Source organism: Chenopodium album, chromosome 17, assembly GCF_948465745.1.
Source record: "Chenopodium album chromosome 17, dcCheAlbu1.1, whole genome shotgun sequence".
In the NCBI taxonomy this organism is placed as follows: domain Eukaryota; kingdom Viridiplantae; phylum Streptophyta; class Magnoliopsida; order Caryophyllales; family Amaranthaceae; genus Chenopodium; species Chenopodium album.
In genome coordinates this window covers 2711549-2728443 of record NC_137850.1, presented here as the reverse complement: position 1 = coordinate 2728443, position 16895 = coordinate 2711549, and the positions used below count along the sequence as shown (strand labels likewise).

General features: G+C 35.1%; 1 protein-coding gene across 3 annotated transcripts; it reads left to right on the top strand.

Moving 5' to 3' along the window:
* Positions 1–7144: 7144 nt before the first annotated feature.
* On the top strand, positions 7145–16489 carry LOC145589383 (E3 ubiquitin-protein ligase COP1-like). 3 transcript variants are annotated; one of them, XM_081645922.1, is made up of 13 exons: positions 7145–7603; positions 7783–7860; positions 8911–9066; positions 9205–9555; positions 9919–10076; positions 10212–10277; positions 11029–11107; positions 12134–12289; positions 12396–12494; positions 14225–14329; positions 14661–14840; positions 15711–15821; positions 15921–16489. In XM_081645922.1, the coding sequence occupies exons 1-13, from the start codon at positions 7274–7276 to the stop codon at positions 16089–16091; spliced, it is 2040 nt and encodes a 679-aa protein (XP_081502048.1). In that variant the 5' UTR covers positions 7145–7273; the 3' UTR covers positions 16092–16489. The 3 variants fall into 3 exon arrangements, with proteins under 3 accessions (XP_081502048.1, XP_081502049.1, XP_081502050.1); XM_081645923.1 differs by having other exon boundaries at positions 7464–7603; positions 8907–9066; XM_081645924.1 differs by having other exon boundaries at positions 7468–7603; positions 7743–7860; positions 8907–9066.
* The last annotated feature ends 406 nt before the right edge of the window (positions 16490–16895 follow it).

Genomic DNA, 16895 nt, shown 5'->3' with positions numbered 1-16895 from the left:
TATGACAACCCTGATAAGTGATTGCCTAAATGAAGAAGTTAGGTTTATGTTTGGCTAGGCAATATGCCAATATTAATGCTTGATGCCCAACTCTATGTTCTAATACAAATACCGATAATACTTTCAAAACTGTTGTTAGGTAACTAATAATTTTCTCGTTTTAGGGCACCAAATTAATTAGTGTATTATCTATTAACTTGTGAATATACAATATATTATCGTTAGAGCATGGACAATAGCAAGCAACAAAAGGTTGTTGATTTGCTTTGCAACATATCCAACATAATATTGTAGTTTTGGTGGGCTTTAAATGATAATTTTAGAGTTAGTATGTGGGTATATTAGCATATTCCACACTATATTTGTTCTGATTGGAGTGAGAATGAGTATGAGTATGAGTATGAGTATGAGTATGATTTTGCATGGTGAGTAGTGGGTGGATATGATCACGTGAATATTGAAAGTCATACTAGTCATAAATAGTGGATAGGTAGTGAATTTGAAATCATACCCATCCCATAACTCGAAATTCAAAAGCCATACTCGTTATAAATAGTGAGTAGATAGTGAATTTGAAATCATACCCATCCCATAGCTACCCACTCACCCCATATATTCACTAGTTAACCCAATTCCCACCTTATATCACAATTAAATCATAATTTTGTTTTCTCAAAAATAAATTATAATTTTGTTAGGATAAAGTTTTTTTCCAAGTTGGTATAGCAGATTATATGTGGTAGTGGATATCCACTTGGGTGGTGAAACGAGTGTGGATGTTGTATATAGGGCTGTGCACCGGTCCAAAATCGGACCGAAACCCGAAATCGACTTTTTTTTGGGGACCAAAACCGGACCGTAATCAACCGGTCCGGGTTCCGGTCCAGACCTGTTTATTCCAGTCCGGTCCGATTTTGGATCGAAATGGACCGGTTATTTTTTTTGCATTTTAGAATTAATATATGCATACATTTTTAACGTCTTGTTTTTGTTTGCGTGGTTTCCTATTTTGCACCTAGAATTTATAAATTACAAGTTTTGTACCAAAATTTTTTAGAAATATAAACATAAAATTTAAAATTTTCACCTAAAAAATTACAAAAATACACTTTCCGATCTGGACCGGAATATTCCGGTTTTAACCCGGACCGAAACCCGGAATCGCCAATGTGTGAGGACCGAAGACCGACCTGAAATCCCCCAGTCCGGTCCAATTCTGGTCCAATCCTGGTCGGTTTTCCGGTTCAGGTCCATTTCCACACACCCCTAGTTGCAGGGGCGGAGCTACAAGGGGGGCTGGCAGGGGCCCAGCCCCCGTAGCCCATCCCCGCGGCCCAATATTTTTTAACTTGGCCCCTGCAGTTTTATTGGTATATGTATTATTAAGTGAATGATAGTAACAAACAAAAAGTCTTGCCTTATAGTGGTAAGATACTACACTTCTTCACATGGTCGATCACAAGATCAAATCTTCTAATTCTCCACTTCTTTGTTTTTTCACTTGTATTATTTTCTTTTATAATCTCACTTTTTTTTTTCCCTTTTTTTTTGACAAATATAATCTCACTTTTTACCTCTTTGTTTTTTCATTTTTATTATTTTCTTTTAGAATTTGGCAGTTATATCTAAAATATAAATGTTGCGTATTGCTAGTTTATGTTTCTCCTTGTTTTTGTTTCTAAAATATAAATGTTTTTCTTGTTTTTGTTGATTGTTAATGAATCAGAGTAAAGTTTTATGTGAAATGATGCCATGATATACATTCAACAAACATCTTAATTTTCTAAAATTTAAATGTTGCATATTGCTAGTTTACGTTTCTCCTAATTTTTGTTAATTGTTAATGATTTAGCCTTTTAAAGCCGTTTTATAACTTTTACTACGAAGTACTTCGTATTTTTCCTATGATTTGTTATAAGATTAAGGTTAAATGATGAACATTGAATTTCATGTAGAGATTTTTTTTCATTGTCAATCTTAACACGAAAGATATTGTCCCTCGAACATATGAAGTCTTGGCCCCGTTAGCTTTTAATTCCTTGCTACGCTCCTGCCTAGTTGTATATGTACCCATCATGAGAAGTAGACATAAATTTTTAGGTGGGTATGTATGTGCATGAGAGTTCGTAGGACCACACCTACACAACCATTGTCATCCCTATTGATCTAACCTATGTCTTCCATTATTGCTAATTACAAGAGCAACATCAAGTAGGAGACGTGCAAAATACTAACAATTCTTGTTTCTTTACATTTTTTTAATTGTATGTACTTTAGGCAAAAAGCTACAACCACTCTTTCCACCATTTCACAAAACATTATATTATACGATGAACATTCACATTCACATTCACATTCACATTCACATTTTTTCCCCTCAAAGCTATGTACTATAGTTTTTAACAACCGTATATATGGTTTCCTCAAAGTACAACTGAACTCCCCTCATTCACAACGGTAAGCTACAAGATACAATAGTGTAATTTCATTGACTTACAAAGAAAGAACAACAACAAATCAACATAGTATGTGAACCCATTTCTAATAACTTCAACCATCAACTTGTCCCTCATATATTGTGAACCTATGTGCTATGTAGTTTTGTGGAGCTACATAGTTTCACAAAATAACAACGTTCTACATTGTACCAAACAAGGTTTGGTGTAGTTTGTGACGATATTATTCACCTTATAACCATGCAGTCACAAGGTCAAATCTTCCAAGCAGTACTTGGAGGTAAGATCCCTTACCCTTCCCATTCCCCTTTCACTTCCAAATGCCTGACATGCATGTACTAGGAGAAAATACAAGTTAACATCCTATATTAACATAACTTGTTAATATCAAGGGGTTTTTTGGTAAATTCTAAAGCAAATACCCCTCTCTCTCTCCTTTATCACCACTGAACTACCCACCCACTGACACCACCTTCTACTGCTGCACCACCACTAATAACACCATCATCCGACCATCGCACAACCACTAGCACGATCATTTGACCACCCTACGACCTTTATTTTAATCGACCACTACCACTACCAATCGACCACTTCCACCACCAATTGACCACTACCACCACCATTAGTACCACTAGACGACTATCACACCTCTGCGAGCACCACCCTGTCCCTAAGGAGTTAGTATGGGCCCACTTTACATATGTCCTACTTGTAACTCTCTAGAAATTCCTTTCTTTTAAAATACATGTTTTGCCCTGTATAAAATTTTAAATAGGAATATCTAAGACATTGCCGCTACCGTGAAAACGGCTAAAACAACTATCAAAGACACATAGCGGAAGACTAATTTCAAAACCTTTCAAAACAAGTCAACTTGAAAAAGTCAAGCAACGAAAGTAAAGTCAAACCAAAGTCGAACGAAGTAAAATAAAATCAACCTACAACTTGGAACCATTATAGGCCCTTATTAAAACCAAACCGAACTCAAAACCTTTTTGTTAGCCACGCATAATAATCAAGTCATAAATAAATAAAGCAATAAACACATCATATACTTATAGAAACTAGCATGATTCGCTCTTCACTCATGCCCATTCATAAAAATGCTTCATCACTTGAAAAGCTTATCTCTACCTATTTCCACTACTCTCCATTAAAAATAGGTCATCATAGGGCCAAGATAAAAACAAGGCCAACAAACACACAAAACACACAATCAACAAAGCTGAGTACATAAGCGTAATTAACACACTAGCATACAATTCCCTATCAACACACGACGTACCTTGTTGCACCTGTTTTTCAAGCATACAACATTCAATAAAAGTTCTCACTAGACACTAAATAATTTATTTAGCATTGATTATGCATCAAACGGGTTTCCCACTTACCTCCCCCAATAAATTGAGGTTACTGACACGGGAGCTAACCGTGCCAGCATTAAAAACCACTCGTAAGTGGCGGAATTCCTGCGCATAATAATAATAAAAGGAATGTACAGCGTCCTGTACTCCAGTAGAAGTTATGGTTAAATATAAAACCCCATAACTCCCCCTATATGTTCATACTCAAGGTATATACGTTCCAAGAGTTTTGGTGCGTAATCTCTTTCACTTTACGTTATTTACAGATTATTAAACTCAGTGATGACTCTCAAACCATAATCATTCAATCAACAATAATTAATCAAACAATTCAATATACCAATTTAATTCTTGAATAATTAGTGACCATATAATATTAAATGTTGAACCCTTTTTAATTCTACCTCGGTGTCAAAGACACCTTAAACGCATGAAGCACCACAAATCCTATCCCTCGGTGTTAAAAACACCTTAAGTGTACTAAGGTACCAACATACAATTTATTCCTCGTGTACATAGACACTTATATAGCTTCTTCCTCATGCTTAAAGCATCAATAAAAATTATATGAACCATAATAAAATTCCTTTTCAATATTCCAAACCAAGTTAAACATTTAGTTTAATTAAACATGCTCTCTATCATGCCATAAATAAATATGTGGTTCATAAATAATATTCCAAGCTATTATTTTCCATTCAATAATCCATCACAAATAAATCATGCTTCATAATCCAATCACCAATAACATCCAATCATAATTTCCATTCCAAACCTAGCATGATATTACTTGTAATCAATCAAACACATTTAGCATGCTACTACATCAACATAATTATGTTAAGTAAGCGAACGTACCTCAAATAAACCTTTAAAGTAGCCGATTACACTACAACAATTCCCGAATCAAGTTTCCTACATAAAGGGACAATAATATTATATTAATTCTCCTTGTATACACAATTTCCAGCAACTTAAATTTACTTTAGACTACTTAAAAAAAATCTGAAAATTATTTAAAAACCCCTAATTAAACTCCCTTTTTAATGGGTAATCACACCCTTTCATTAAAATCACAATTATACTACTTTAAATAAAATTCCAGCATTTTAAACTAATCAAAAACCCTTTTAAAACCTCATCAAAATACATCTTTATACTTAAATTATCCATAGAAACATTAAATTATCTCTTACCCTTTTAAACTCAAGGATAAAATTTAAAGCATAAAAAAAACTTCGTTAAAAATAAAAAACTGTCCAAAAATCATATTTAAAGGCTGAATTTGGCCACGAGAGGGTGGTGCTCACTACCAAAGGTAGTGAGTCTTTCTTAAAACGCTGTTTTCACATGGAAAACACTACTTTTTTATCAAAATTGGATGAGCTCAAAACCTGATCGGGATTAAAACGGGATTAATATTAACGAACGGAAATCTAAAAATTAAAACACGAATTTACGTGTTCAAAATAATTTGGAATTAAGTTAAACTAATCAGTAGTTATAATCACCAAAATTTCAAACATCATTACTATAAAAGCCCTAAATCAATTGTTCGCAAAAACCCTAAAATCGTGATTTTCAATAATTAAATACCCTAGGTTATAAAATTTACAAAATTTGAAAATTATGACATTTATAAAATCTGAAATTATAAAGTTTAATCATCAAAATACAATTTGATACTAATTTAATTAATTTCAAACAATAAAATCAAAACCCATAAATCAATAATTATAATTACACAAATTAATAAAACAAAGGAGAAAGAAAATAAGACTAACCTTTTTGTGTGGGAAATTTTTGGGGATTTATGGTGTATTTATAGAGTAGAGAGTGTAGGGTTAAATTTGGGCTTATAAAAATGTGGGCTTAAGTTATGGGTTTTGAAATGGGTTATTCCAATAAGAGTATGTAGGAATAATTTACATTGCTCAATAATTAATAAACGTTTGGCCCAAAATATATTTTACTTTTATAAAACCTTATATTTAAAATACTTTAACCCTTTAAAATATTTAAATAAAATACTTGAGCCCTTAACAATACATTTTATTAATACTTAAATACTTTATAAAAAATACATAAAAATACGGTAAAATACCACCCTACGACCTTTGTTTTAATTGACCACTACCACTACCAATCGACCACTTCCACCACCAATTGACCACTACCACCACCATTAGTACCACTAGACGACTATCACACCTCTGCGAGCACCACCCTGTCCCTAAGGAGTTAGTATGGGCCCACTTTACATATGTCCTACTAGGGTGTCTTTTGTTTGGCCGGCTGGCCGATTGAGACTCACGATGGTGGTCGGATGGTTGACAAGGTCATGAGAGGGTAGGAGAGAGAAGGAATAGTGGCCATGGAAGGGGAGGAGAGACAAAATTGAGTGGCCATGGGAGGGGAAAGCCATGGGAGTAGGGAAGAGAGAAATACTATTATTTATGAGAATGCCACTATATTAACAAACAATGTTAATATAGGATATTAATGGGGACAACCTCACGTATTAGACCAAAAGGCCGCAAAGGTTGGTCATTATTTAAAACAGTTACCTTAAAACCTCACTCAATAATTCAATGGCTGTGTTTGGTAAACATCTTATTTGAGCAAAATTAGCTTATTTGACTAATATTAGCCTATTGACTATTAAATAAGCTAATTCAAGGTATTTGGTAAGAAGCTTATTTAAAGAGTTTATTCCACTAAATAAGCTATTTTTGAAAAAGTTCCTTTTAGAAACCTTTTCAATTAGCATATTAATTAATATATGGTGAAATGACACTTATACCCCAATTTAATTTAAAATCCTACCTAAACTACCTATTTCACAATTAGCTTATTGGTCATTCCACAAACTTAAACAATTTTAAGTTATCAGCTATTTACCAAACACTTTTATATAATCAGCTAATAAAATAAGTTAGTCAAATCAGTTAGTACAATTAGCTAATCATAATCAATTTCAGCTTTAAGTTATTCACCAAACACAGCCAATATAATTCACACATAACACATCAGAATCAATGATTAAACCTATTCCATTTTAATCAAATCACGTAAAGTCGAGTCATAGATTTTTTCTGTATAAAGTTAAAACTTACCCAAATACTCCGTAAACCGTAGTACCTCCTCCTCTTACTAGAAGTAGTAAATTCAAACATACCTGATACCTGTATGAGTTAGGTACATGAAGAAGATCAAGTAAAACACAAGGACACATACTCTAGATACCATAGATAGAAACGTGGGCCAATATAGTTCTCATAAATAGATAAAATTCCTCAATAAATCAAAACAAAAATACTCTTAATACTATAATCAATAACCGATCTCATTCTCATTCTCATTCTCATTCTCCTCTTTTCCTTCTTCCTACTCTCCTTTTACCACTTCACAACCACAATCACAACCAGAGGAGAGAGAAAATCATCATCAATGGAGGAGAGAGAAAGCTCCATTGGAGGAGCCGCCGGAGTTGCTGGTGGTGGTGCTTTGGTTCCGGCGGTCAAGCCGTTAACGGTCGTAGCTCCGGCGCCGGAATCCGCCATCGCCGGCGATGAATCCGAGGTTTCTCCGACGGAATTGGACAAAGATTTGATGTGTCCGATTTGTATGCAATTGATTAAGGACGCTTTTCTTACAGCTTGCGGACATAGTTTCTGCTACATGTGTATCATCACTCATCTTCGGAATAAGAGTGATTGTCCTTGTTGTGTTCGTCATCTTACGAATAATCAGCTTTATCCTAATTTTCTGCTTGATAAGGTCAGTTTATGTTTCTAATTTGATTGTTTTTTGAGTGAAAAATGTTGTTGATGATGAATTATAAGTGTTTAAAGTAAAGAAGATGATGATGATAGTGTAATTGTCAAGTTTTTATTTGTGGTTACTTGAAAATTTGCAGCTTATTGTTGTATATATACGATTTGTTGCCGCATTTGTAGCTATTGAAGAAGGCTTCGGTTCGTCAAGTGTCGAAATATGCATCGCCGGTTGAGCAATTTCGCCGTGCGTTATTGCAGGTCAGTTATTGTTATGCTTATTTGATTAGTTTGGTTTGTGGTGGAATTTTCGGACGGCGTAAACTTCTCTGTGTTGATAGTGTATAAATTCTGCAAGCAATTACTTTGCAAATGTATGCACAAATTTTCCAATGACCGTACATTGACGTTGTTAATGCTGTATAAATTGCCATTTTATGTGTGTGGCAGTAATATCCTTGACATGTACAAAGGTTCTTTGCATAAGAGCCACAAGGATGAAGTGGTTTTTTTTGCTGGTATTGCAGTGATAGAAATAGTGGTAGTGGTATGAATTGATAAGAAGATTGTGAAAAATGGTACAAAGTTCAAATGACCGTGCATTTCAGTGGTCGATTCTATATAAATTGCCACCTTATGTGTGATGTTGTTGCAATAAGACTTATCCGAACCATTCTGAAGAATTAAATGTGGTAAGAATATCCTCGACGTGTACAAAGTTTGTTTGCATAGGAGCCACAAGGGTATAGAGGTATTTTTTTTGGGTAAAAGTAGGTAGAAAATAGTTGTTGCAGCGATAGAAATAGTGGTAGACTGGTAGTTGTATGAATTAATAAGATGATTTGTTAAAATGGTCAATTGTAGACAATGAATCATGAAGGAACAGAATGAGCAAATATAAGGAGAAACTGTAAAAATTTTGAAGGAAGGCTTTTTTGAAGTTTGTATTATTTGTATATGCTCACTGCCTTTCAGTTTATGGAAATTCGAAGTACTTGATAATTGGAAGTGTCTTTGCAGTTTTAAATTGTTTGTTGATAGTAGGATTAAGTTAATGACAGTACATAAGACTTTGCTATAAGTAGTATATTTATGTGAGTAACATGTATGCCTTATGTTACTTGGATGGAGCAAAGATTGTATTGTGGAATGGGGCAATTAACTTAAAAATTATGGGAAATTGTTGTATGTCAAATGTCATGTTATTGGACAAGTTTTCTTCTGACCTTGTCCTGTTCTTGACACTCTTTCAGCATATATGTTTAAAGTTCTTCCACTTGAATCTTAAATGTGGTTATGTTTCGTAGTCAGGGTTGTGAAGTGTCAGTCAAGGAGGTGGATGCCCTTATGTCACTTCTTGCAGAGAAGAAGAGAAAGATGGAGCAAGAAGAAGCTGAGAGAAACATGCAAATTTTGCTGGATTTCCTGCATTGCTTGAGGAAGCAGAAAGTTGACGAGCTCAGTGAGGTGTGGCTTGCTTTCCAAGATTTAACCGTGTTGATTGGCAGAATAGTAATCTGATTTTAGCCTTTGGCAGAGTGGCAGAAACTAATGCTGTATTTTATATTCATGGAATATCATATAATAAATTTTCTTGCTTTCCAGATTCAAAATGACCTTCAGTACATTAAAGAGGACATCAGTGCTGTGGAGAGGCACAGAGTGGAGTTATATCGAGCAAGGGACAGGTACTCTGTAAAACTGCGAATGCTTGGTGATGATTCTACACCAAAATTGTGGCCTTCAACAGCTGATAGGAGTAGTGGGGGTGTTTCCTCTGGTTCTCGTGGCTCATTAGGAGGGTTGGCTACAGGAAGTTTCCAGAACAAGAAGATGGATGCAAGGGCTCAAGGCTCCCATGGGACTCAGAGGAAGGATGCTCTGAGTGGTTTGGACTCGCAGTACATAAGCCAGTCAGGTTTGGCTGTGATGAGGAAAAAAAGGATACATGTGCAGGTCGGTTGTCATTTATGTCTAATTTCGATGTATAAGATATGATCTGTAGAATAGGAAGTATAATTTTAATTGTCTTCATATTAAGAACTTCCTCTTAGCAAGAAAGTTTTTCTATTGCCTGTGGGTGTGGGCACTTTTATGTGTGTTTTATTTTGTTGGCTTTTCAATGATTTTGTTGTACAATATGTATCATCATCATTTATGCTAGAGCTTATTCACACTTGTACACTCATGTGAAAACCCAGGCAATAAGCTTCCCCCTTTTGTGAACTCCCAACTTGGTGCTTGCTGTATGCTTTACATTATTTAACAAAGTGTTGTCATTAAGTAACTTTTACGGATCTTCTGTTCCCATGGTTACAGTTTAATGAACTGCAAGAGTGTTACTTGCAAAAACGACGCCAATTGGCTGGCCAGCCCATCAGACAGGATGAGAGGGATCCAAATTTTACGCAGAGAGAAGGCTATAGTGCAGGTCTTGCTGAGTTTCAATCTGTACTGTCTACCTTCACTCGTTACAGGTTCGATTTTTATTCCCCCCTTTCTTTCTTCTTTATTTTATTTATTTTTTCACTTTCTAGGATAATTAAACTGATGTTGTTTTACTATAGCACTTTCTGACATAAATTTTGAACTTATGGTTTTATGTGAAACAGTCGTTTGAGAGTTATTGCTGAACTCAGACACGGGGACCCTTTTCATTCTGCCAATATCGTATCAAGGTGAACTTCTGACCATTATTTCTTCTTTATGTGATATCATTGTTGCGTTTGGAATCCACTGCGAGCGGGAGGGTTTGGGAAGAAGATTTATTCATGCTAGTAAGACAGTTTGTAGCAAAACTGTATCACCTTCAATTTTTGGCTTTTGGGGCCCATTAGGAAGTGTGGTGAGAAGAGGGAAATCATGCCAATGCTAAATGCATACTGATGTTGGGGTACCTTGTTGGTATTACTTTATTACATTGATTCAACAAGGTAAGTAGGTAACCCAACTTTGCACGTTTGCTGATCAATACAATTCTTAATAGCAAATGGGCGACTGGCCACCGTCTTTTGGTGATGAAATAGAACTCACGGTCCTATATTGCATGTATTTGCTTAATTTAGCATGTTTATTTGTCCCAAGTCCGGCACTTGATCATTTTCAACTACCTATTGGGTCTTTGGGCTAAATTGTAGTGGCTCTGGTCATATCTGTTCACTGGGTATCTGACATGAATGTTTGATGCGAAAAGAAGTTTTCACTTTCTATGTAGCATAGTTGACAACTTGACATTAACCTCTAGTCACCACCTAATATTAGGGTTGGCTAGAGCCTAGAGGTTTCTTGCAAACAAACTATTCTGAAAGAGAGAGGAAAGAGGAAGAAATTATTGTGATTAGGTGGCTTTTGCATGTTTCCCTTTAAATTATTTGGCCCATGACTGAAATCTTGACTGATATATCCAAAAAAATGTTTTTCTTATTACAGCATAGAATTTGACCGTGATGATGAGCTGTTTGCTACAGCCGGAGTTTCCCGAAGAATTAAAGTCTTTGACTTTTCCTCGGTAATTGATTCTAAATTTTATAGCTTCCTTTCAATGTGTTTAGAAATAAGCAAAACCTATATACATTAATGAAAGCAATTTCAGAGATCTTGTCTTCACATTGGGGTGTTCTATGGACTCTCATATGTGGAAATGCTGTCCAACCGTTTCAGTGGTCTAGCAGTAAAGTTCACCTTCACTTTTTTCTTGAAGCTTTAAAGATGTGCAAGTGGGTGGTTTTTTTTGTTGGGAGAGAGGGGTTCCAGAGGTGATACAGAAATGATAATTACATGTCTGTGGTCAGTTATTATAATTTGGCTCTGTCTCAACTCTTGTGGTTGAATTACAACCTTAGTTGGGAGTCTGAGCTAGGGGAAACCTCTCTTTCTTGTCTTTCTTTCATATGACTGCATGGTTCCCCTTGTTGATAGAGCTCCATCTTTTATAACCATTAATTTGAACCAATTTAGCACAAGTAAGCATATTTAGCCAGGTTTACTGTGTGGTAAAGTGACTTGGGGAAGGTGTAAAGGAGGAGCTATACTTTCCAAGCTCTCGTCTTATGTAAGGCTGTAACTATACTAATGATGAAAGTTAGAAGATGGAAAACTGGTTGCTGCTTCCATGTTCTCCTGGGGTGTCAGAGGTTTGAACCTGGGGGTTGGGGTGGGGTGTGGAAGGTATACCGAGCACGGTGACATCATCAAAATTGTTAAAACTTATGAATAGCTCTTCCTTTTCAGCTGCACAAGTCAATCTAGGATTTGTTATTGGTCATTTAAGAATGGATCAGGTTTTTACTTTGTTTAGTATAAACTGGAGTGATCTTGTAGCTCTATTATTTTATTTTTTTTTGGTAAACTTGTAGCTCTATTATTTGTTATTGGTCACTTCTGAATTGTATTATTTCAGTTTTTGTCTTGTATGTGTGTCATTGGTGCAGACGTTCAGTCACCTGGTTGTATGGATCCGAATATTGGCTAGACAATGTTATTTGTCTCTTTTTAGATTAAGTGTTGACAAGTTGTTTTTTCCTTTGCATTCCAGGTTGTGAATGAACCTGCAGATTCACATTGCCCTGTTGTTGAGATGACAACTATGTCCAAACTTAGTTGTTTGAGCTGGAACAAGTTTACCAAGAACCAAATAGCTAGTAGTGATTATGAGGGAATAGTTACTGTATGGGATGTGACGACACGCCAGGTAACAAACAATAGTAATCTTCACAAATTTAATATCAATTGCTCTGTTCTACTTTTGTTTTACACATCTTTCTCCACGTCACCATTTTGTGCACCTGTTCCTGTAGAGTGTGATGGAGTATGAAGAACATGAAAAGCGGGCATGGAGTGTTGATTTTTCATGCACAGAACCTTCAATGCTCGTGTCTGGCAGTGATGACTGTAAGGTATTTGAGTTTGTTGTTTAGCTTATTTATGTTTACTTTGTATTGCATCTGAAATCATTAGAGAGATATTCGTATTTTTGTACAATAAGGCAGCTTTGGTAATTACAGTTGATGTTCTGTTGTATGCATGGGTACTGTGTATGGAATAGTGTTACAAAGCTGAGATAATTGCCTTCAGGCTGGTTAGGAGTTGCATTATTGTTGAGTAATATATGGTCAAGTAACAAGCCAGATTTTAGCTTTTTGGTTAAGTTCTGCCTTTCCAGAAGGTCAACATAACTGTTCCCAGAAGGTCAACCTTTCTTTCCATTGGTAGCTTTCAAAATACTGGATAGGCTGTAGGTTTTTTTCGCCTTGATAATGACATTGTTGGAACACCCCTTCTCTCTCATATAATAAAAATCAAATAGGCAATTATTGAATAAATAATAGTTCAAAGTTATGACCAGTTGATATTTTAATACAGCCTTCCCTTTTGATTTCAGTTCTCTGTTCTTTTGGTAAATCTTACTTGTATTTGTTATTGAGAATCATTATTAGAAAAGTTAAGGTCCTAAAATTTTTGGCTTATTGAAACCTCTAATGTAAGGACTTAAGAGAACATTGTATTTAACTGAAGCTAGTCTAGTTAAGGGATTGCCTCACTTTTCTGCAATTTATGGATGAATTTAAAGGTGTATATCCTATTCCATTTCCTTGTACTTTGGAGTTTAATCCTTTAGTGTGCTTGTTTTTATCCTTTTCTGCATTTTCACTTAAAGGACCCTAGTTTTATCAGTTGTAAACCTATAACTGATGCATTAGAATCTGGTTAGTCATCCTTTCTTTCACAAGGTCCTTTTAGAATCTTTTTGGGATCTGATCTTGTTATTCTTATGGAAATAGAAGTCACCTGTAAATAAAATAGTTGCACATGAGAGTTGATGGATTTGGCTGGTGTTCTGTGAAGGATGGTGGTGAACTACTGGTGACAGGGAGTCTGAGACTCTGAGATCTTTTAGGACGCTTTCAGATGTATACTTAAGAGACTGAAACCATGTCTCCTGCTGTGCTGCATTTATATAATTTTTTTTTTTTTTTTTTCCAAATTATCATTGATTGTTGCCATATGGAGGTTTTTGTACTCGTTATTTACAATTTTCTTAGTACTTGACAATAATAGTCCTAGTGAAGGAGCTACATTTTTTCTGGGAAGCAAATGATCGAGTTTAGTGAAGAAAGAATTAATTTTCTGAATAAAGCAACTTTTAGCAAGTCCATTAAGAAAAAGCTGAGTGTACATATATGCATATTCTTCGTCTTTCCTTTCCATCAGTTTTTGACTTTCTGTCATTAATTTATTTTGTCTGGTATAGCTTGCTTTCTATCTATGCATCTTGACATTATTCATAGGCTGTGTTTATGCCCCGGATTTACTAAGTATCTGAGGGACGCATAATGCATTTTGGGATTAGGAGAAAAAAAAAAAAGAGCACTACTCATATTCAGGCTGAATATTATGTACTGAAGATAAAATCCTGGATGTTCTGCTCAGTTCTCTATCTTTCTCTTTCAATTGTCAAAGACATTTATTAGTTGCAAACCAATATATATATATATATATATATATATATATATATATATATATATATATATATATATATATATATTATCTATTTACAATGAAGCTTATTTATGTGAGAAGAGCTTGAAATTTGATTGTTACGTTGCGTATGGACTCTGATTGACAGGTAAAAGTGTGGTGTACAAATCAGGAAGCTAGTGTACTTAATATTGACATGAAGGCAAATATATGTTGTGTCAAGTACAATCCGGGATCCAGCTATCATATTGCGGTAAGCATTGTTTAAGCACTTCCCCTCAATCATTCTTTAATATATTAGCTGTTGAGTATCCTTCTTTCTTTCCTTACAGTCTATATAGTACTTTATTCTTGGGTGCATTTAGTTATTTTTCGAGTCTTGAGGACAGTGCTTAGTGAAGCCGTGAATTGATATGAGTGGATGACAAGTACATTTTCGTTTATTCTGCATTAGCATCTAGCTGATATAACTTGGCTTCCTTTTGTGTGAGAAATTTGCTTGAAATTAATCAATGTTTTTGTTATGCTGGACATTTTCCGCTTGTACGAATGCTTAGACTGTTAAAATTATCTCTGTTATGCAGGTTGGTTCTGCTGACCATCATATTCATTACTATGATCTGAGGAATATAAGCCAGCCCCTTCATGTATTTGGTGGACATAAGAAAGCGGTTTCATATGTCAAATTCTTATCAAATAACGAGCTTGCTTCGGCTTCAACGGACAGCACACTGAGGCTGTGGGACGTGAAAGATAGTTTACCAGTAAGTCTCTACAGTTTCTATTTTGTCATAGTAATTTGGTAACAAAAAGCTAGAACAATGAAGATATGGAAAATGAAATTTCTGGACTTTTATTGATCTCATATCATGCTTCTTTGGTATTGGTCCAAAATTGTAGTTTTATTGCTGCATGAAATTGGGAAGTTGTTTAGTTGGATAATAGAACTCAACTGGCATGAATATTTGAACCAATTACTTAACTGATTCTGAGGATGAAGCTAACTGAATTACTTAGTGCTGCAAGTTGAAACTGATAGTTAATTTGGGATAAAGGAGAATGGTTCTTTTAGGCTAAGAATGGGAGGAAAATCAAAGATTGGTCTGAGCTGTATGCCTGTATGGTTAGCAAGGGCGAAAAAAAAGGAAACGATTGGGCTGATGGTGGTGGGCTGTTAGGGGTTAGCAAGGGCGAAAAAAAAGGAAGCTATTGGGCTGATGGTGGTGGGCTGTTAACGGGAGACACAACATATAAATCTTTGAAAGCTTATGAACCCCCTGCGGTGCTTCAATGCTTTACTTTCAGTTGAGCTATTTATGTGTACATGGGAGTTTTGTGTCAATATAACAATAGTGTTTTGAAAGAGGGATGGGATGCGGGAATTTGATGAAAAGGACTTTTATTTGGGCTAAGCTATTCTATTCATGCTTATTAGGATTCAATTCATGTCATGTCAATTGTAGTGTTTTGTAATAGGTTGGTTGGTAATTTATCATTATTTTTAAATTTTGCTTTGTGCATCAGTGTACGTCCTATCATGACTTTTTTCCTTAAATTGTCCATTTGACACAACTTTTTATATATTTCATGATCATCAGTCATCTTTTAAACTAAAATGCCAATGAATTTTGCAGGTTCGGACATTTAGAGGTCATTCTAATGAGAAGAACTTTGTAGGCCTCTCTGTAAGCAGTGAATACATTGCCTGCGGTAGTGAAACTAACGAAGTGTATGTCTATCACAAGGTTAGTACGCAAATATAAATATGTCGTCTTCTATGAACTGCTGAGCTCTGACGACCATATCAGCTAATTGTGATCTATGAATTACCAATTTTTTTATAGGAAATTTCTAGACCTGTAACATGTCATAAATTTGGGTCACCGGATGTTGAGGATGCTGACGAAGATCCTGGAGCATATTTCATCAGTGCCGTATGCTGGAAGAGCAATAGCCCTACATTGTTGACAGCCAATAGTCAAGGAACAATCAAGGTGCTAGTGCTTGCTGCTTAAAGTGCACCTAGTTTATTATCGCAGGATTTTGATTAAAACACGCCTGAATTATTCACAATTTTTTTTTCCCCTTCTTTTCCTCCATTCTCCATTGTTGGGTTTTGCGATCTTTCTCTTGTATATAAAATATAACATATTAGTCACATGGAATATATTGTGTAGTGAGTTCTCTATATTTCTTACATTATGTAAATTTGTATGTCAACTATTAGAGGGATGCAGACTTTGTGGCTCGGATTATGTAACACTCCGGTCACTTGCGGGATGAACCTATTTCCAATTGTATTAATTATACATATACAAAATATTAAATAGTTTAAAGTTTAGTGATGTGAAATAATTATTTTTGCACTCTACAAATTTTTATTGTATCAACGCATAGACTTTATAATTTTTCACACGAGGTAGTGTTGAAACTTGAAATTAGTTATTAAAGTTTATGAAAACAGTCTCATCTTTATTCTTCGACTTAATTTTGTCGAGCAAGTGTATTTTTATGGTCTGTATTGAGCAAGTGTATTCTTATACACATAACTCAAGCATCAACCAAAGGGGTACAAATATAAACACACAATAGGGCTTGCATCCATGACATAAACACATGATCGAATACATACATGATGCACCTAGGAACCAACTAAGGATCCTTTTTTTTTTTCGTGTATAAGATTGAAGTTCGTGTTATTCCAGTTTCGAGTATAGAAGTTATGTTACACTACAAAACGCGATTTGTGCAACAAGTCGCTTCTTTTTTAGTATAGTCTATACATTCGTCTTATCAGGTATGGTTTCATCAGATAAATA